This window comes from Pseudochaenichthys georgianus, chromosome 17, assembly GCF_902827115.2.
Source record: "Pseudochaenichthys georgianus chromosome 17, fPseGeo1.2, whole genome shotgun sequence".
Lineage (NCBI taxonomy): Eukaryota > Metazoa > Chordata > Actinopteri > Perciformes > Channichthyidae > Pseudochaenichthys > Pseudochaenichthys georgianus.
Genome location: NC_047519.1, coordinates 36,293,777 through 36,316,631, shown reverse-complemented (window position 1 = coordinate 36,316,631; position 22,855 = coordinate 36,293,777). Strand labels below are relative to the sequence as shown.

General features: G+C 40.0%; 1 protein-coding gene across 1 annotated transcript in view; it reads right to left on the bottom strand.

Moving 5' to 3' along the window:
• Window positions 1-408: 408 nt before the first annotated feature.
• LOC117461785 (supervillin-like) overlaps window positions 409-22,855 on the bottom strand; it is a 73,012-nt gene continuing 50,565 nt past the window's right edge. Inside the window, 19 exon segments of the mRNA XM_034103717.2 lie at window positions 409-1,513; window positions 4,497-4,652; window positions 5,961-6,082; window positions 6,282-6,425; window positions 7,403-7,561; window positions 8,118-8,251; window positions 9,119-9,326; window positions 9,861-9,966; window positions 10,635-10,786; window positions 11,816-12,095; window positions 13,650-13,800; window positions 14,510-14,685; window positions 16,065-16,210; window positions 18,000-18,147; window positions 18,641-18,777; window positions 19,957-20,112; window positions 20,399-20,595; window positions 21,834-22,011; window positions 22,763-22,843. Of these exon segments, the coding sequence (XP_033959608.1) occupies window positions 1,427-1,513; window positions 4,497-4,652; window positions 5,961-6,082; window positions 6,282-6,425; window positions 7,403-7,561; window positions 8,118-8,251; window positions 9,119-9,326; window positions 9,861-9,966; window positions 10,635-10,786; window positions 11,816-12,095; window positions 13,650-13,800; window positions 14,510-14,685; window positions 16,065-16,210; window positions 18,000-18,147; window positions 18,641-18,777; window positions 19,957-20,112; window positions 20,399-20,595; window positions 21,834-22,011; window positions 22,763-22,843 (2,918 nt within the window). The 3' untranslated portion in view covers window positions 409-1,426.

Below are 22,855 nucleotides of genomic sequence, written 5' to 3'. Positions count from 1 at the left end.
TACTTTTATGTGCATTAAATGTGGAGTACACATTAGTTGCGAAGTTGCAACCTTTATATGGACACTGTACTCTGTGACTGACTTTTAAATGTGTACTGCGCAGGTGAGTGAACAAAATTGCTTCTGTGCAGGGTGCAGCAAAATCACACACCTGACAGTGTAAGGTTACTTCGGCAGTTTCACATTGTTGTGCATACTCAACCCCCCGGCATTTCGTGTTCACCAACATGATTTTTAATCTATTGATTCGTGTTCACCAACACGATTTCCCCCTTTTTTTCGTGTTGCACAGCACGATTTTAAAAGCAATGTATTTCTACTGGTAACGTGTAGGCACGTCTTTTTCTCCGGTCGGGTCGTGGAAGACCGGAAGCTGTGTGGTTCATAAAAACATGTTCTTACTCAATATCAAGCCACAATTATTGCTTTTATTTTAAATCGTATAATTTCGGACTTTTGATACTAACAAAGGAATGGCTTATATAAAGCCAGTTGAGTAGCACTTGAAATGTTTGGCTCTATGAAACCTGATGTACTTTATGATTCTGTTTTCTTCAAGTTTGTATCTTCCTGGTCGAATGCACTTATTGTAAGTCGCTTTGGATAAAAGCGTCAGCTAAATGTAATGTAATGGTTTAGATAAAATAATTAAGTGTTAAAATGTTTGAATCCAGAGACACAGGACGACATGTTTTCGAGTTGATCATTATTGTGATTTAATTCACTATGTCTTATATCACAAAGAAAGTCTTTAAAAATGCAGACTAGAATTTCTGTATATAAACTGTACACAAAAAGCAAGGCACTATACATTCAGAGCTGCTGTTTCTCTTCCTCGTCAAACCTTTAAAATTACAACTCTTACATCTCGGTAGGTCACGACTCAGCAGTATTAACACAATGGAGCAACTTCAGATCCTACGTGGTCAGACAGCATCCGGACAGAAAAGAAAGAAAAAAACCTTTCCCCATAACATCTGACGTGACGGGATTTGTTTTTACACACGTACACAAACACACATTACACACAAACATTATATACAGCCGCACACACACATACATACACAGCATGGCACTCTGACACCAAGCGTACTATGTGCACATTTTCATTCTTGAATCCTGACTTTGGAGGGGACTCCAAAACACCGTGTATGAACCGAAGCAACGTTTATTTTTCCACTTTCTCTTAAAATGTTTGAATTTCTGTTACGTAATGACAAAGTTTAAAGGTGAAACATGACTATAAGCAAGGCGAGTGTCGGCCTTTGTGTTCCCTTTCTTCAGATTCCGGTACTTTCCATCCCAATGTCCTCTCGTGTTTCCATCAAAACAGGTTAATGTGACATTTCCTGTGCCTCCGTCTCCATCTCCATCTCAACGGGCCAGTTTTTATCCGCTGCTTCCATCTTCGATTTAAAAAACTTTCTTAAAACAATCCTCTGGCCTTCTTTATGTTCACTTGCTTCCACCCTGGTAAACTTTCATATTCCTCTCTTTTCATCTCCAAAGCCTTCTGCAAATAGAAGTAGAGACAGCAGGTAATTCATCAGGACACACACATTTCACTTCATGTACTGTTTTAACGGAAAGTGTTGTTTCTTGTAACTGATAACATCTGTGGATTCTTCAAAATTGATCTTCTGGAGAAAAACCCAGCGAATGTAATGGATTCTTTTTCTGCCTCAGATAATAATCAATTTTATTTATAAGCGCACTTTTCAAAAAACTCAAAGTGCTAATAAGGTAAGACCAGGTAAATTAGAGTCTTTCAAATACTGCACATGTTGTTAATCTCTTTACATTTCGTACTTATAAGCCTTTCAAACTGTTCAGAATGATTCCATATGTCAAGGGTACACATTTCTTTTTAAATATTCTCTACGATAGAAAGTCTTATTGTCATCTACGTTTGATTAAAATGTAAGAAATATTACCCGCTTAAGGTCTGAGGACTTAAATATAGTTTTCTTGGTTCTATCACAGTTAGATGTCAATTTTAAAACGGTATTACGTATATTAAAGTGTAAAATACATATTCCTATCGGTCAATAATGCAATACATTCTGCATATCAGACTAATTTGGTTCATATCTGATTACCCGTAGTTTGTATCCTAATATACTGTCTGTTTGGTCGATACTGGGCTGTTTGAGAGAAAACACACTGCTTTCTTGTTAATGATATATATACGTATCGCTGTGTGGGTTGTTACAAGGGGAGTTTAGTTGTTTCAGTGATTTCATGCCTCCATTTTGTGCTCCAAAGACAAACAGTGAGTCAGACTGAGAGCAGCTGACGGTGAATCATGAGTGCATTTATTCAAACGAAGGGGAAAGACTCTCAGGTGTGTGTGTGTGTGGGTGTGTGTGTGTGTGTGTGTGTGTGTGTGTGTGTGTGTGTGTGTGTGGTGTGTGTGTGTGTGTGTGTGTGGTGTGTGTGTGTGTGTGTGTGTGTGTGTGTGTGTGTGTGTGTGTGTGTGTGTGAGAAGAGATGAGTAGCATTAGCAGAAGAGTGTGGTGTAGTCGAAGGTAGTGAAGAGGAACAATGGCTGCCTCAATTATCACGAAAGGTGTTTTAAAACGTTTTGTTAACACACTCCAATGTGTGTTGAAAACGGCTCAATCAATCTTTAACCATTGAGGATTATATGGAGGTCAATTTCTACTTGAATAATACATTTTAAATATACAACTTATCCTACTGAAAACAATAAGTTAATGACACATTTCTATTTATACGACTGAAACTATAATTGTATCTACATAAATAACCATTTATATTTCCTCAACAGTCATTTTAAAACCCGAAAGGATATCACAAACGAATATATAAAATATAAATTGTTGGTGTTACTGCTGATGAATGGAAATTAATCTGTTATCAAAATAGATGCTGAAATAAATGTTTCTGTCAAATGAGTAATATTAAAAACTGGTTTCAAGTCTCTGAGTCACTTTGTACAAAAAAGGAATTCATATTTTCAAATCATGGCTGTAATAAAAGTATGACAATAACGAATATATGTAATACTTTAAATATATATTTGTAGTTTCTAATGTTGCTGTCCCTAGCAGGAGTAGGATGTGAGTGTGTCTCGTGTGTCATCGTATATCCGTTGAACATCCTGAATGGTTTTTGACGGCTGCCGTTGAAGGTCTCGACTGACTGGATTTGATCTAAGAGAATAATCAGGAGGATCGCTTCAGACGTAATCGTGCAGCCAAGCGCTAAACTTCCCCAACCAGACCCACACGGAGGAGACAGCAGTGAAACAGAAACAGAGGTGTCAAACCACGTGAATATTAAATATTAAGAAAAGAAACACAGTGCTGACGTGCCGTAGAGAAGAGAGGTCGCCTGAATCACACACATGTCTCTTCTTACCTGATCCACCTACAACTCGCGCTGTGAAGTGAGAGTTAGATGGCGTTAGGATGGATGTTAGGAAGAGGAAGTTGGAGATTTGATGGAAAAATCAACCGTTGCATATTTCAAATATAACCTACAATGAGGAATAAGTCCTGTTGTTATTTACTGCTTCATATATATCTGTCTACAGCAGGGGCGTCCAAACGTGTTTCACCGAGGGCCACATACAGACAGATATACGAAGGGCTGGGCCCCTCACTCGAGGTATTTTGCCTCATAAGTTATGTTATAAGTTGGAAAAGTCAATCCAATGTCCAATCTTTTTTTACTTTTACTAAAGTAACTTTTTTGCTCTTCTACCTGAATAAAATACTTCTTCCAACAGTGGCAATAGAGGACAACACTAAATAAAAAAATACAAATTATAATAGCTGTGGGTCCCAATACTCTCAGTACTTTCTCTTTGCTCGGGTTAGGTCAATTATTATTGATACTTGAAAATGCTTAAGAAAAGAACAGCACACAGCTCTCCATGGGGTTTCATATATGTTGTTGGCAGCTCATTCCTTAAAACAGACGCCTCAGATTGATTATCACAAGAGGTAATATGAAGGGTTTATTTCAAGCGTGTTATGTAAATAAGTTATCGGGCTTTTTTCTTATCAACTTATTGTTCTTAGAACATGTTTCCAAATGTAATTGACTGAAGTTATTTGAAAATTGGGCTTCTTAACACATGAATACTGTGTAATATATTTGAACATATATATTTAAGAAGTACAATACAAGACATTTGTGGGCCGTATTTCATTATACTTTTTGAATTTGCTGGCCGTTTCAAAATGGTCGGCGGGCCGCATTTGGCCCCCGGGCCGTAGTTTGGACACCCCTGCTCTACATGTATGTCTGCTGGATGGAGCAGCTTCTGGAAATATCTTGATGTTTTTTTGGCTTCCTATCAAATACACAGCTGAATAATACAGAGTCAGTGTGAAGCATATTGCAGTCAGTCAGTTCAAATCATTTCAATGTCAAGTCATGCAGCCCTGTATGTAACCCTGCCTGGACATCATAAACACAAAAGTAAATCAGGTTTGGTGCAGCAGGTTTTCGGGAGGCTTTCTGACCTGAAAGTCCTGGTCCGAGAGGTATATCTCCAGCCGGAGGGGGTCCACTCCTTCAGGGAGGGGCCGGGCCTGCAGCTGGGCGAGGGGGAAGGTGTTCTGACAGAGCCGCGCCAACACGTCCTCCACCAGGATGATCTGGTGACACACCTCCGCCTCCTGCGGCACAAATCACTGCATCAAGTCCTTTCAAAGTCAAAGGCAACTTTATTGTCAATCTTTCAGTTTGTGAGAGAGATCCAAATACCGCTTCCCACAATGTCGAGTACAAAAAGATATGTATGCAAATATGTATATACCTATATATACACACAATCAAAGACACATGTATACATATGCACACATTAAGACCTAAATAAAAGCACAACAATCAATATACAAAAATAACAGTCACTTCAATATCTTTGAGAAAGTACATTAGTGCAAGACTGTCCATAGCAGCGTACAAAGTGTCGGGTGCTGGATTTGATTTAATGCATTATGTTATATTCAGAGGTGGAGGAAGAGCTCAGATCTTTCATTTAAGTAAATGTACTTATAGCACAGTGTAGAAAAAGCCCTGCTCTCATTATGTTAATTACAGAGGAAACATTATGCCCATGTTCAGGTTTTATATGTGTATTTTCTGTCTGTACTGTCTTCATGCTTTAATGTTCAAGAAGCTCTTTATTTTGCTCATACTGCCTGTGCTGCAGCACCTCTTTTCACCCTCTGTCTGAAACCAGAGCCAGAGAGAGCGTGTGGGAGAGAGAACTTTGGGATTTTAGCCTTTGCAGAGCTTTTACAAAAACCTATAAAACACTACAGGAAAGGGAAAATATACCCAAAACATAAATACATATCCACTTTAAGTAGAATTGCAAAAGTATTAGCTTCAAAAGATACTTGAAGTACCAAAACTAACCATATCTTATTGTGCTCCGACCTCTCATGTCACCTCTTGTTCCAAACAAGAAGGTAACAGATGCGTACATCGAGGCTTAAACATGGAAGACAGCCAAACTAATCTGTGACGTCCCGGTGACTATGTCAGCTTCTTATATATGATTTATGTTTTTAATTAATAGTGTTGTTGGAGCCATGAATATCAGAAAGTGGTACTTTGCGTTGTAGATTTAATAAATGTTTTTTGGTTGGTCATACTTGGTTATTAGTCTTTGTATATATTATTATGATTTATTATTTTGTGATCAATTATGGGTTGAATTAGTTGGGTCCCATTGTTATTGGCGGCACTCATAGTAAATATAATCACCTGTGTGTGTGTGTGTGTGTGTGTGTGTGTGTGTGTGTGTGTGTGTGTGTGTGTGTGTGTGTGTGGGTGGGTGTGTGTGTGTGTGTGTGTGTGTGTGTGTGTGTGTGTGTGTGTGTGTGTGTGTGTGTGTTGTGTGTGTGTGTGTGTGTGTGTGTGTGTGTGTGTGGTGTGTGTGTGTGTGTGTGTGTGTGTGTGTGTGTGTGTGTGCGTACCCTCTCTGTGATCTCGGCCACATCCTCTCGGTGCTCCCAGCTGGGGAACATGTTGGTGAAGGTGAGCGGCTCCAGTCCGGCGTGGATCAGATACGACTTCTGAGGCTTCTTCTCGTTCTTCTCTGCAGGAAGGGAAAACACGATACTTCAGTACAAACCACGAGCGAATGCTTGACAGAGGATTAACAAACAACACGGACACACAATGAGAATGACTGTCGCCCTGCACATTTCACACGAGGGATTTGAAGTATAGAAACATAATATTATAATATATTAGATATCTCGTTCACACAGCATTTATTTCATTGCCTTTCTCACCTTTGCAGTACTGCAGCACCGTCTCCATGGCGCACTTTCTGTCGGCATCCCAGCGGAAACGAGCCGAGCCGGTGCTCTCGCTGTCCTGCGGCCACCAGCCCTGCCACAGGTACACCTCGTGGAGGTTATCCACCAGGAACAGCGCTGTCAGGGAGAGGACCGGGTTTATTACTGCATGGTATCTGTCAGCACGAGACATGGTCACACCACACACGAATCACGTCTCCACCGCTAAGCTAAAGACGGCTAATTATCGGCGTGATGACATTTAGCAGGCTCATCTAGTCACGTTGGCAAATGCCATTTTTAGATTATTCACTGTCGTATTTCATGTCACACATACGAGACAAAAAGAATCAACAAACTCTTCTGAACTGTCAATAATAATGTTGCGAGAGAGACAGAGTTTATCTCTTGTCACAAATCTTAACTTCGAAGCTCGTTCACTTTGTTTAAACTTCCTCTCGAGGGGATCTACTGTAGATGTTCCAAGTCTTATTTGTTGTTGATATATGTCTGCCAAAATCGGTCGTCAATAAATTAGTTCTACATTGTATGTATGTTTTTTTAATTTGCAATACGCTCGAGTGACTCACTTGTTGGCAAAAGCCATGTTTAGATTATTTACTAACATATGTTATGTCGTAGAACAAAGTGTGAACATCTCCTCAGCTTGTTACCACAGACTTCATTTCAGGCTTCAAACCAAAAACTCATTCAGAAAACCCTTGACTTTGAGAAGAGGGAACCCGGAAGTGCTAAAACACTATTAAATAAATAGATTATTTAAAGTGCTTAAATAGGTATCTGCACAAGTACAAATGTAATGACTTTTAAGACCTTTTTAAGACCTCTAAAAGGAAAAAATAATACCAATACAAAAAAAATCGATGAACTAGAAAACAGTATAAACCGTTACTGAGTTGTATTGCATTTGAATCACGGGAAGTATTCAGTATGCATTACCCAACATGACAAACAAAAACAGAATGTTATGGCAGGAGTAGACCAATGGAAACCAACGTCCTCTCTGCACACTCATTCAACTTTTTAAGGATCCACGGGGACCCTGTCTTGTCTTCTTATCTTAACTCCTGGTTTCCTGTTGGTGTGCGGCTCACCAGGTTGCTGTGGAGCGTTGTACAGGTCTTCCTGCAGGAAGGGCAGGGAGCTGACCAGCTCTGGAGCTCTGGACAGGTGGAAGAACTCATTCGCCACAAACTCTCCAGATGTGCTGCTCAGCTGGAAAAGCCTCGGGGTGAAGTTGAATTTACCCGGGTCTGAAAAGAGACATCAAAGAACCAACATCAAGATAAATCAATCATCAAGGTTTCACCGGACGAAAGCAGCACAGAGTTCTGGATCTATGTATTGCATGTTACAGTACATGTAGTATTTTAGTCATGGGTGTAAAAACAATGGTTAACTACCAACGCTTTAATTAAATACTTGGTTTTGTTTATTTCTTTTTAAGTTCTCCATTCCCCTGTTGTTTAATGTTGCCCTGTGTTTTTAGGGTAGGCGATTTGAGACTTTTGGCTTTTATTGTTAAAAAAATGTTTATAAATAAAAGCTGATAATCTCAGAAAAGGAACACAACAACTATTTTTTTTCATAATGATACAATATGTTAAGTGCACTATTTTAAAAATAGTATCCAGCCAGATTGGAGGCCTTTTAAATAGTTACATTTCAACCTCTATAATAACTTGAATTGGCCAAATTGAAGTTTCAAAATGTACGATCGATTGAATAGAAAATAGAACTGTTCTCGCTGTTTGAGCTGAGAGTGAATCGACAAGTGTATATTATGAAGTAATCAGATGACGTAGTTACCTTGCAGCATGCAGTCGTAAGCCTTCCTGTCTTTTCTCCCCAGAGCCTCCCAGAAGCCCTGAGGCTCCGCCCCCTCGTCACACTCATGGATCGTCACCTTGCTGCTGCTGTGAAGCCCCGCCTCTAGAGGACACCTGAGGAATGAGAAACACAATATAATCTGTGCACAAGAAAATGTAATGATGTTTCAACTAAAAACATCCACCGCCGACCAGTTGTGATCATTATAACCCTATAAAGCCTACAAAGACAGAGGAGCACATGGACATCGTTTCAGACAGTATCAAGTGTTGTACATTATATGATTCTGGAAAGCCTCCTTCTTCTCTCTCGTGCAGTGAAAAGTCACCAATCATATTTCACATACGATATAATTACGATATTGGAAGGATTGATAATTTTGCATTATTATTCTCATTATCATTGAATGATATGTTTAAAGTGATCATAGTGGGATTTTAAAGAGGACCTGTACAAGACAAAGATAATTTATTAAGTGCGTAGGGTACATTGTGAAGGCTGGGACATCTATGCAGTTCATTCAGAATAATATTTACAAATGCTGTAGCTCATAGTAGCCCATTCAATTGCGTCCCAACAGGCGATTGGATATTGTTCTGAGCCAGACTCTGTATGACATGATCAAAAGAGTGACTGTTTTCACACATATGATCTAAAATCTCCTCCTAACCTTTCCTGATGACGGTTCCAAAAGTCCGTACTGAAGAGGTTCAGTTACGCTGCTCCTGAGGCTCGGAACCAGCTGCAAATTGAGCTGAAACTCAGAGAGCTGCTTTCTTTACACAAACTCAAAGCGACTCCAAGTGACCTTGAAGCCGCTGTAAATGCTTTGGCTAACTTGTGTATGGCTGTGTTGTGATTGTGTGTTTTAAAATGGTCTGTAACTGTGCTGTTACCATTCTTGGGCCAGGACTCTCTTGATTTTGTTATCTCAATGAGATTAAATAAAGGTACAATGAAATACAAATAAATAAACTCACTGTTCTTTGATCTTGTGAGCGGCCGTGCTCCCCACGCTGCGGGTGTGCAGCTGCGTCTTGCAGCCGTGCCACAGGTAGATGATGGCCTTGTTGATGTTGAGCAGGATCATGGAGGCTCTGGAGCGCAGGGAGCTGCAGTGACTCGCCACCTCCAGCAGGTGGCCCTCCACCGGCACCTCGCCCCGCACGCAGTACAGACGCCAATCGCCTGCACACAGACCATACATCGCTTATTTATACAGTATATATATATAGCTTTATTTGATTTATTCCACACATGGCAGTTATTTTAAAACAGAACATGTACTGGTTGTTTTTTAGTTTTGTTTTTTATAGCGCATGGTGGAAAGGAGCAGGGGGTCGAATGAAATAACCATAAAAAAGTCAAATTAAAGCAATATCCTTTCAGTCACAGTTGCTTACAAATATTGAAACATAAAACCAGAACAAAATCAAAAGTCAACTTCATGCTGTCTATATGCTTTCTTTAAACATGTTCTTAAACATAAACATGTTCTTACAGCCCTTTAAATCATTCGGCAAAAGTCATCATCATTATTGAACAAGGACCATGCATAGAGATACTTTCATCCAAAAAAACATGATGAAACAATCATGATATACGTGAAACTAACAAATCCATAACCCATGTTTTGTAAGTATATTACAAAAGATACCTGACTTCATTTCCTTTACTTTGAAAGCTGTACATAAGGAGAATAAAAACATTTCAAAAGTTTACTCTGATTGTTCTCCTCCTCCTCCTCCCTCTTGCCAGCGTGGACGATCATCCCTCCGTTGAAGCACTGAAGGAAACATGGAGGCTCTTTCCCCTGCTGCACCTGGACCTGGAACAAGGGGGAAACAAGTGATGAACATAATGCAAAACACTACTTTAAGAGTCAGATTCTGAACGGAATCTACTAAAACAAAGTACTTCATTATCTAGTGTTCAGCTTTTATCCACAAAAATGTATCTTCCAGTAACTTTCTGAGAGAATTAAGCATAAATCTGTAACGGCATTGTTTCACTGAAATAGCGTCAACATCACAAACTGCCACTAATGACCTCACAAAGGTATCTGGATAATTGATTGATGTAACATCTCAATATCAATCATTACAAAAATATGTATTGCATTAAATTTGACTGATTTGCGATTTGATTCTTGATATTGATGGGATGAGCATTTTTGCATCATCAATTATTAATAACATTGATGAATAGATTATTTTTTTAAGAAGATCTGTACCACGCTTTGTCATTAACAATAATTGATGTCTTATTAAATTATTATTCTAAAAATAAATAAATGACTGTTGACATGTTCAATAAATAGACTAACACAATTTTTTTGTTGTCCACATTGCGATTTCGATAACATTTCAATTAATTGTGCAGCCCTAGTTAGTGTCTTATCAGGGACACCGAACATCCACAAATTACCATTAAATCGCTGAAATATTGAATCGTATTTTTTACTTTCTGTTATATTATAAGCCTCCTCTCTTGTACCTGCGCTCCTCTCTCCTCGTCCAGCTCCACCGTCATCAGCGCCGACGTCCCTTTCTCGCTGACCGTGGAGTTTTGGCCCTGCCAGAAGAAGTAGCAGCATCGCTCCTTCCCCGGCCCGCTGCTCCTCACCTCCGGGTTCTGCCTGCGACCCACTGGGACACACGAACAAATCAACAAACTGTTCTGAACCGTCAATAATACCGTTGTTATTGCGGGGGAGACAGAGTTTATCTCTTGTCACACTCTGGACATCTTAACCCTGAAGCTTTAACAAATAGCTGTCCTCACTTTGAGAGGAGATTTATGATCAGAATTTCATGTTTTAGGTTTTACTAGTTAACCCAGTCATATACTTTCTACTGTTTTTGGGGTGACATCATCGGGTGCAGCTGGGATTTTCCATAATGAATGGCATTCAATTCAGGCACAACAAAATAATTAAAATATTTCAAATGAAACTGTGTTTATCTGTGTGTTTTTTATGACTCATCTGAGTATTTGACTCTATCTGAATCTTCCAGATGAAGAACGTCTCACCTTCCTGATATTTATGAGCTCACCAAGCCTGAAAGATGTTTATTTTAAAGATTAAGGCTTTCAAATGTTGTGGTGCTTTTGAATGTAAAGTTCCTCAAACGAGTAATACATCATTATCAACTTTTACAATCTCTAAAACAAAATAATAAGTATTTTGTTGTAAGCTCATTCACTTTGTTTCAACTTTCTCTCGAAAGGATCTACTGTAAGTCTTATCTGTTGTTGATGTATGTCAAAATAAGTCCTCACTAAACAGGGTGAGTTTGTTTTATAATTTGCAATACGCTCTAGTGACTCAATTTTTTTCTTTATACTAGAGGTCGTAATTTGCCTCGACAAGTAAACTCAGGGGCTGGAGTCCATGTAACTTATTCTTATTCTTTATTAGGATCCCCATTAGCACTCGCTTGAGCATTGGTTATTCTTCCTGGGGTCCTCACACACACAGAACATACATAAACTGCATTTACAGTGCTAGATTAAATGAAAACTAAAATGGTCATCCAATGTTAGTTATCATAAGGCCAAACAAAACATTAAATTATAATTGCACATAAATACCCACAGGCACAGTTCAATTACACTTTAATAATACTGAGATAATTTTTTTGCAACCTTTTGAAATGTACTTGAGATGATCTAACCTGAGGTGTTGACCATGTACTTCCACTTCACCACGTAGGCGTCTCCCTCGTGGAACTGGCCGATGCTCTGGCGTGGCAGGCGGCTGTAGTCGAACTCCAGGATGTGCCAGACGTCCACCGAGGCCGTGGTGATCTCCTGAATCCTCATGTGGTCCTCCGTCTCCACCGGGCCGTGGCCGCGTCCCACATTCGTCCCGTCTACGATGGTGGAGATGGACGTCTCGAGGACGGGGAGCATCAGGGTGGCGTCGTAAGGCCGGCACTCTCGCCCCTGGGCCTCCTGGGAGAGAACAGGGGGGAAAGATAACAGATAGGATCTATTACGAAAGCACATTTTAGGACGAAATCATTATAACACACATCGATCCTTCGAGGACTTTTAGTGTGTGTGTATCCTTTTAGTGTGTGTGTATCTCCAACTCTTGATGCCTCAAAAAGGGCCCTCAAGTTCCATTATTTGCCAAGGCTTTGGGCCCCTAGTTTATTTGTTGTTTTGTCTGTCTGACTGTCTGTCTGTTTGTCTGACTGACTGTCTGTTTGTCTGACTGTCTGTCTGTCTGACTGTTTGTCTGACTGTTTGTCTGTCTGTCTGACTGACTGTTTGTCTGACTGTCTGTCTAACTGTCTGTCTGTTTGTCTGACTGACTGTCTGTCTGTTTGTCTGACTATTTGTCTGTCTGTCTGACTGTCTGTCTGTCTGACTATGTATATCTGCAACTCTTGATGCCTCAAAAAGGGCCCTCAAGTCCCATTATTTGCCAAGGCTTTGGGCCCCTAGTTTATTTGTTGTTTTGTCTGACTGACTGTTTGTCTGTCTGACTTTTTTGTTTTACTCCTGTTTTTCTGTAAAGCGACCTTGGGTCTCTTGAAATATCCTATATACATTTAATTTATTATTATAACTTTTTTATTTATTATTTTATTTATGTATTTATTTGTATATACTTTTTAATATTTCTGAATATTAATTTGTATGATTTGTGTTATTCATTACTCATTTGATTTGATATACTTTATTAATCCCCGTGGGGAAATTGTTTCTCTGCATTTGACCCATCCTAGTGTTAGGAGCAGTGTGCTGCCATTTTGAACGGCGCCCGGGGAGCAGTGTAGGGAACGGTGCCTTGCTCAGGGACACCTCGGTAGCACTTGGTCTTGCCGGGACTTGAACTGGTGACCTTCCAGTTGCCAAGCCAAGTCCCTATCGACTTCGCCACCACCACCGCCCCATGTTGTGTATCCTGGGATTATCCCTCGTTATTGAAACACAACAAGAAGTAGAATAAGACGTAGGGGGTAAAGATAACGGATAGGATTTATTCACGAAAGCACATTTTAGGATGGTATAAATATACCTTTCAGACAGTTTTTATTTAATTAATTTATTATTTAAATTATATTTGTATATATTTTTTAATGATTTTATTTGTTTGTATTCCATTTATTTATATACATATAATATTTGCACATTTTCTTTTATCGCTATCACTTAAAATCCAAGTGTCTTATAATGTGTTATTCATTATTCATGTTATTGATTGTATGTTTATGTTGTGTATACTGGCATTAGCCCTTGTTATTGAAACAAAACAAGTTTTTAATACCATATTAGTTCTCTATTGATTACTCATGAACGATGTATTCTCTATGATGCTTTGAATGGCATCCACTACAAAGACGTATGGTCTATATTCCTATTGCCCAGTGTGTAAGCAACTGTTCCTGGCAACACGAACTGATGAGCCGCAGTACACAGATGAAGAGATGGCGCTATGACGACTCTCTGCTGTGTGTGAATAATGCAATCCTCATGGGATAAGAGTCAGATGTTCACCTTCTGCTCAGGTACGATCTCTCCGCCTCCTTCCTTTGGTGTCGGCGACTTTGCTTCGGTCCAGTCCACAAACTTCTCCTTGAACAAGATGGTCTCGTTGTGCTCTGTCAGCCGGCCGAATACCGCCCAATCAGGACGGCCCTGGCCCTTCCTGTCAGCCACACGCCCAAAGACAAGGAGAAGGGATGTCAAGATTACACTGTGAGCTATGCGATATCACAGAGCTTCAATTACATTAAGCTCATTGAATTATTGTGAGTGTGAATATGCAGGTGTAGTTTTGAACAGGTACAAGAGTGTTTTTATGTTCTCTTTTTAGGTATAGTAAATATATTGTAGCGATGACGGACGTAATACAAATGTGTTTGCGAGTGTGTGTACTTGTAATAGTCATGTTGTGGGGACAAAAAAGCATTCAGCAGTCATATCAAAGGGATTCATTTGAAATGTACTTATACTGGTGGCTTAAGATGAAATAAAGCTAAAATAAAAAGCTTGCCTTGGCTGCTGTCATGTTTGCATATTTTTTGAGCATAGCACACAACATAAAGATTTCTGTGATAATGTGCATAATGACGCACAATTCGTTTGTAACACTATGCATCTTGGAAACAGTTGTGTTTATATTTTATATATTCTTTTTTGAAGTTACTCGCTTCCAAACTAATTTTCCAAAATTAATCTCAAATAAAAATTCTGTGTAGTTGCTTTACTTATATTTGGCATATATCCTTCAGAAAATGAAACAAGTCAATTGAATGTGGCTGCAAGTGATAACAAGGTGTGTGTGTGTGTGTGTGTGTGTGTGTGTGTGTGTGTGTGTGTGCGTGTGTGTGCGTGTGTGCGTGTGTGTGTGTCACCTGGGTATGAGTGTGTTGCAGCCCCCGGGGTCCAGCGGGTTGACGTCGCAGCAGGTGTAGTCAAACGTCCCGTTCCAGAGGTGTTTGGCGAGCTGGAAGGCGACCTTCCTCTGAGCCAGAGTCACCTCTTTACCGTGCCACACGTACACCTCACTGCCGAAGTCAAACACCAACACCTGCAGCGTGTAAACAACAACAACAAACACAAGAAGAAAGCATGAGTGAGTTTTCTTTTCTGAATATCTAGGTCCCCTTTAGCGTTTAAAACCCATGTATGTGTGTATGTAAGACCAAATGGAGAATAATTAACATAAATAAATAGTACAATAAAAAAAAAAAAATCTTAACTTGGGAAAAATAGCATTTAACAGAAAAACACGTATCACAACAAACGGCACTAATATCATGCCAGTAGATTTAAAAGGCCGTAACATGTTCCATCATTAATATGCAGAGCACTGATTGGTGTTAGCCCCGCTGTCCTGAACTCATTTCATTCCCTCCGCAGCTTCATCAGTGCACAGATGGATGCAGGACGTGCTCGCCATGACACCTGCTGTTGCTAAGCGACAAAATAAAACCCAGCTCGAAGCAAAAACTATTGATATTCAGAGCTTGGTCCTCGAGAGGAAAAAGTCACCATGTCATTATAACATAACAGGATGTAAAGTTAGGTATGTAAGAGCTCTTGTTTTGATGCCGCGCTACATTCTTGATTTCAGTTAATAGGCTTTATAACTAGGTTTAAGTACAAACACCACGCCTCAAACACATCCAATCTCCTTTACTTCCTCTTTGATTCAGTTTCACATGCCTCAAACTCTCTCCCTCTAATCTCTCTTTTGTTTGAAAACAGGAACCACTGGGGGCACAATCTTAATCAGATTACATGAGGAGACGGCTCCCCCTTCTCCCTCCTATCCTCCCATCTTCCCACCTTCAGCTGACACTCATCATCATCATCATCATCATTGTGGCTCTCCTACAACTTCTATTTGAAATGAACTCTCCTAAACCCATGTCCTTATAGAGTTGTGGACTGATGACGTATTTTTGTAGGTTTACCTGGAATTTAGCTACGAAACGGCGCCCTCGATTAAAAACAACGAGATTATTCCGTTGCCTTTTGGAGCACAAATGATGATCTGTGGCACGTTTGTGATACTTAAAGGTTTTGTTCAGCAGGACAATCTCCACTATTAACACCACTTCTATAACACTGTACTGGAGGTGAAGCGTAATGAAGAGGATGAAGTGAATAGCTAATGTTGGGATGTAAACTAACTAGATCGCGCTCGCATGACTTCACGTCACCACCGCTAAGCTAAAGGCGGCTAATGTTCAGCCTGATGAAGTTTAGTAGTCTCACTTGGCCGCTTGTTAGCAACTGTTGTTAACCACAGACCTTATTTCAGTCATCTAACCAAAAGCAAGTTAAAAAACCCATCGTCTTTGAATCAAGGGATTGATGCATTCATTTCTCACGTCCAGGTTTCAGGACTCATTCCTGCACCGCTCTTTGGACTATAATCTAACCCAGGTTGAAAACACTGACCTCCTTGGCGGCCAGCAGAGAGCTGCGAGGGACCTTCCCCCACTCTTCATCGTCAGGAACCAGTTTGTCGTCCAGCAGTCGGAAGATGCAGTTTGTTTCTACGATGGCATTCTCAAACTGCTCATCTTCCTCTGGTGGACCGGCCGCTATAAGCACAACCAGAAAGACATCTCAGTGGGCATGCATCGGAAAGGGTTAGCAGGGTATCATAGTGTAAGGAGAACTAGATACAGGGTTGAAGAAGGGACCCATCCTTTACTGTGGAGGTTGCTCAGTGGCACATGAAGCCACAATGTCTGGGAGCGGAAAATAACTGGATTCTGCTTTTAGCACATTTTAGAACTTAAATACCCAAATGATTTAAATCAGGGCTGGAAAAGTGTTCATTCTGGGTCGTTTCTTTGGCAACATTTATTTTTAAAACTGATTTACAGACATCTTTTTAGCTCCGACGTTATCTGTCTTTGTATCGGTACTGGAGACATGTTAAAGATATGTATGCATGTATTCGCTATGCAGTTTTAGTGTTTCGCCAACTCCGTTTCTAATGCGTAAAAAGACTGCAAAATATGATTATTGTTTGTATTTTCGATCTTTCCAATCCAGACGAGAGATCTCTCCCGCCTGCTTGCGAGGGGGCGGGGCAGTTTACACACACGCAGCTGCTACATGCAGCAACACACACACACGGAGGAGATGGCGGAGAGAACGCGAGGTGTGGTTAACCTTTACCCGTCTCGATGCTCGTTACCAAAAGTGCAATAAGAGTTTAGCATGTGAGGGCGGTAACACGAGCAGTTTGTCTAAACATTTATCAAAGTGCTCCACATCCAGACGGAGGAATGCACCGGGTTCCACTGTCTCTCCAGCAGCTCTGTAGCCCCGTCCACGAGGAACGTTTCCACGTCAGGTGTTCTGTATGCTCGCAGCAACACACGGAGTTAACTACATTATACAAACATGGGTTAATGATTAGAGGAAACTGAGTTAATTAGTTTGTTAAAGTTTCAGCTATTCTGTTTACAGTTCTGTCATCAGGTTATTTAATACGATTTGTTAAAACACTGTTGTTTCTTTTGATGTGAAATATTGTGTATTTAATTTAAATAAAAAGCAATGTTAGATTTGTTCACAATTTGTTTATTTATTTATTTTATTTAACCAGATCAAAAGCATTGAGATACAATCTCATTTTCAATGCTGACCTGGCTAAGAAGGCAGCAACGTTACACAAAACACAAACATATAAAATACAGAGAACATAACTAAGAAAACAAAAGACGAAAAAGCAGTCACTGCATAGAGCACATTAGGACAGTAAGAAACTACTTATTAGCTGGTGGTAAGGACCTCAGACAACTTCAACTTAAAACATGCTATTGAGACAAGTGCCGTCAGTTTGAGGCGTGTTGTTAGTTTACCTTTTTTTTCTTCTCCAAAAGAACCGATAAGAGAACCGTTAAAAGACCGGACCGATAAGAGAACCGTTAAAAGACCGGACCGATAAGCGGTATCGATAAAAGTAGTAGTACCGTTAAAACCTTAACGATACCCATCCCTAACTGTGTCTATTACTGGACATAATTACAGCTGCTTTCACACACACATGTAAATATATATAATATGTATATACTGTATAACCGAATATGTATATATGTTCATTTTAATTAATTTCTTATTTTATAGTTATTTTATCATTTTTATGTTTTTGTATTAATCTTTGTGAATCTGTGCTGTCCTGTTTTTCATTCTTACCCTGTTGCTGTTAGACTACTGCATTTCCCCACTGGGATTAAAAAAGGTCCATCTTATCTTACAACAATATACTTTAACTCCCGGCTCACTTTAAGAAAATGCAAATGGCTTGCTAGAAATGTTGAGAGCAACAACTTGATCCTTCTCGTGCGATCTGATCATTAAAGGCTCATGTCTTACGTTGGTAGGCGGTCTGTCCTCCGAGGACGGTCCAGAACTGCTGGGCCTCTGCAGCCTGAGGGTTGGCTGCTTCCTCGATGGTCAGCACCTGGACCGCCCTGCAGCCCATGTCCTTCTTCGTCTGGATGAAGGTGGCCATATCTTTCGCCTGCAGACAGGAAACAGATGTTTAGTTGGCGACAGAGACAGTGGTGATGTCTGTTTGCTGTGTGTTCTGCGTCACATGCATCCACACATTTGGACAAAAGGTACGATTTAACAACTGGGTCAGACACTGAAGACAAGGTGATTTAAATAGACTGAATCGTGATCAAATGATTAACAACACTGAGCAAGGAGGAGTTTATGACAAAGTGTCTAGACACATCTCCTCTGGGGAAAGGAACGAGATGTAGCCAGAAGGAGTGTGTTTGAAAAGGAGGATGGGCCTATGTGCCAAGTGTGTGTTAGTGTGTGTGTTAGTGTGTGTTAGTGTGTGTGTTAGTGGAAATGAGAGGCAGAATGTTGTATGAATCATCTTTGTCCAAACACTAAAACCCAGTTGCATTGATTCTAGACGTCCAAACTAATACTCTCTCTAAGTCTAAGGCACCGTGTGTAATGATTATTAATGAAAGATATAATAACGTTTTAGCGCCCACCTTCGACTTCTCGATAACGTTTGAGAACTCTCCGATCCAGACGAAGCAGTGATCTGGAGTGACCAACAGGAAGCAGTCGCCGCTGTTCAGCGATGAGGCTCTGGGCTCCACTAATCTGGTCTGAATGTGACGACGACCTGGAAACAAAGAGTCATACCTTTCAGTTCCTTTACAGAATATCATCTCTGACACATTTATGAACACATGCAGTGAAAAAGGCAAAGATGCATTGTTGAAGGAAAGTTTTCGGAAATACATTCATTTGCTTTTTGGATTCTTTCAGTTTATAAACAGCATAACACTGAGACGAGACTTCAGTATGGATTTGTATGGACATGTCACAGTTAAGGGCCAAAGTCCATCTCCCTCTCTTTTTTCTGAACAACATTTTATGTTGAATATTGCAATACAATTTCTTATTTAAATTGTTATGTTTATATAAATCGTTTTATTTAATTGGTCCTTTTATTTGAAATCCAACTTAAACTTCTAATGTTTTTATTGTATTTTTTTATTGCAAATTCCTTCTTTAAAGGTGGGGTAGGTAAGTTTGAGAAACCGGCTCGAGATCGCTAGAATTTGAAAATACACAACCGGAGAAAATCTGCCACTTCCTCACAGAGCCCCTCCCCCAACACACAGGAACGCGCACATGACCAATGAGGGCACGAGATAAGTTTGTGCCCCGATGGAAGGCTGACAGGCAGGTAGGCCATCCAATCGATTGGTTGTACTTTTTACAGTATTACGGCTTCTACAGATGACATTTTTGTATGGATTTTTTGTCAAAGCACTTCAGATATTCATTGCTATCGGGATGTTAAGAGCATTCCATGGAATATAACAAAAAGTGTATCTCGAGCCGGTTTCTGAAACTTACCTACCCCACCTTTAACTTTTTATTTATATATAAACATTTGTATTTATTTTGTTTGACGACATTTTTATTTAATTCTATTCAAAATTCGAGCCAAGGTTCAAGGGTCTTTATTTGTCATACGAACATAGCTACAGAATATATGTCGATGGAAATCTTAGGTCACAGGCTTCTCCAACAGTGCAACACAATAATACAGAAAAACAGACAAATATAGTGCAAGTAAATATTAAAAAGTAAATTCAAAAAGAAAAATAGTTAAAAAAAAGTGAAGTAGTGAAATAAGAGTCTATATGCAAGCTATTGGAATGATATTAGATAAATAGATAAATAATTACTAAGTAGCAGATGAATGTTATCCCAATAGAAACCAATTATCCCGGAAAACATTTTTTTTTAATTCTGATTTAAGCCTGAAAGTGAGATATTAGTTTGTTACCTTTGAGCTGCATCAGCATGAGGTTCTTGTACGGCACGGCGCTGTTGTTGGACATCTGCTCGGAGATGTTGACGCTGCGCAGACTCACGCTGCTGAAGTTCTCTTTACTGGCCAAACCCGCCAGAGCAGCCTCTGAGTACTCAGAGGGTTTACTAACTGGAATGAGAACAGGTACACATTTTATGAAGAAAACAAATAGTCCTACAGGGGAAAGAAAATACAACATAAATGCTTCATTAAACTTTAAAGAAGCTAAACCCCCTTCAGAAGTGGGTCAGATGAGGCTGAATTCCAATTAGTGATGTTTACCCAGTGACAAAAAGATAGATGTAGTTTTGTAGGCTGTAAACAATAACTCATTTTCCACTGGGACTTGTGACATCAAACAACACGACAAGGATGCAAGTCTCTTTCCTCAAGTCACAGACATGTTCATACACACCTTCGGCTTCTCGTTTACGCTCGCTCTTCTCCGCCTTCATCCTCTTGCTCTCCAGCTGAGCCACGTTCAGCCTCTGCTCCGTGTACTCGTGTCTGATGTCCTTTCTGGCCGCCAGCATCTTCACTGGGTTTCTGGACGCCTGCACGTTCCTGGACGGACGCACCGAGCGCTTGTGCTGCACCATGGCCGACGTCAACCTGGAGAAGAGAAAAGGATATGGTGAGTGGTGTGTGAAGTTTATATTAGATATGTTCTGGAACTGCAGGGGAATACGGTTACAGTATTTCAAAGTCAAAGTCAACTTTAAAGTCAATCTTACTCAGCTTGTGTTTACAGACAGAGAGATCAAAATGACGTTTCCAACCATCCTGAATGTAAAATGATGCAGTATACAGATATGTATATCCTATATACACAATCAACAGACACAATATAAGTTTGTAATATAATTATGTTATACCATGAGGTTAATTCAGTTACTCCCCAGCCCTGAGAGTACCTCCTTACCAGGGTTCATACACTTTCTCACCAATGATTTTCAATGACTTTTCCATGACTTCATGACCTTTACCTCGTTTTCCATGACCAAATAAATGACTCTTTCTCAGCGTTCCACTGAAAATGGTTTATTTTAACACGGAACAGGAAAATAAGGTCTGCATCTGAAACATGTCGTGCCTATCTAAAACAAATCAAATAGGCTTATAGCTTCTACACGCTAAAGCAACTCAAATCTCTCACCAGCAAAACACCTCGTCAGTTAAATGCCATTTTACATTTCATTACGACACAGTATTTATTATCATTATAGTATTACTATTTCGGCGATTAGCTAAAATATAAATTATATTTGATGCAACTTTAGTTACATTTCCATGACTTTTCCAGGTTTTTAATGACCGTAAGAACCCTGCCTTACACATATGAAAATCTACATTAATATCCGGGGGGTTATCATCCAACCATCGTGGTACTATTGTGAGGCGTGTAGGAAATAAAGCGTACCTGTGTTTGCGTTCATAAACACAGTCTAATCCAATAAACAAAATTATATGGATTTAGAGTTATGTCTATGCAAAATACTTTCGCCCTAAAATAGTCTGTCTTTTCCTTTAGGCCTATATCTATGATAACTACTCTTTCCTCTCCTATACACATTATCTGTGACTTTTCTATACTCACCCAAGCTCCTGATGCCATACAATTCTACACTATCCAACACTTCCCTAACACCTTCTCTGTCTTTAGCTGTAATGGAGTTATCGTCTGCATACTGATAAACTACACTAACCCTCACCCCTGGTACCTCTTCTCCTCTGATGTTGCTGTTTTGCCGCTAGGGGCTCTGCTGACAGCGCAGACAACATGGCCGAGTGAGTGCATGTTGTTCAAACTCTCTTTGAATTGACCAACAAAAGCTTTATTATCTTCTTACTTTGGACCCTGCGAGCCAAAGATGGCGTCAAAGTCCTCACTGATCTCGATCCTAGTGGGCATGCGTGGGAATTCGGCGACGCGTCTGTAGAACTTGGAGAAGATCTCGTCATCCAGCTTCATCACTTCCTTCACCGCCATCTCTGTGACTGTGATGGTGGTTTCCTGCAGTCCGGCCACTGATCGAAGGGAAACAGAAGAAACTATTTTAGGCTTTAAAAGAAAAACAAGAGTAGAATTTGACAAAATAGCAGGAATGCATGCTCTTGAAAAACCTACAAGTTAAAAAGGAATTAGATTTTTTTCAAGAGGACAAAAAACATTGCTTTATAGGCTTCCGGTAATGCAAGTTTATTTGTTTATTTATAAAGCACATTTTAACACAGGGAGTGCTTTACAAAAAAACATTATAAGCATTAAAATAGATTGCAACATTTAAAAACAGACCTTAAAGGTGGGCTAGGTAAGAATGGAGAAAGCAGCTCGAGTGCGCTCGAATTTGAAAATACGCATCCGAAAAAAAATCTGCCCCTTCCTTCAGACTTCCTCACAGAGCCCCTCCTCCAACACACACGAAGGTGCACATGACCAATGAGGGCACGAGATAAGTTTGTGCACAGATGGGAGGCTGACAGGCAGGTAGGCCATCCAGTTACTTTAGCCGGGCCGGCTCAGATGATTGGTCGTGCTTTTTACAGTACCACGGCTTCTACAGATGACATTTTTTATGGATTTATTGTCAAAGCATTTCAGATATTCATTGCTATCGGGATGTTAAGAGCATTCCATGGAATATAACGAAAAGTGTTTCTGAAGTGAACTACCTACCCCACGTTTAAAGAGCCAAGATAATACAAATAAAACAAGCCAAATAGAGTAGGACAGGTATAAAGAGTTACAGTGCGGTGCTTAATAGCAAGAAGTGCATACCTTTGCTATTCAGACGTCCCAAGAAGCTCTCCAACTTGTCAAGTTTCTTATCCGTTTCCATGTCTGGTCTGGCCTCAATTTCTATAATGAAAA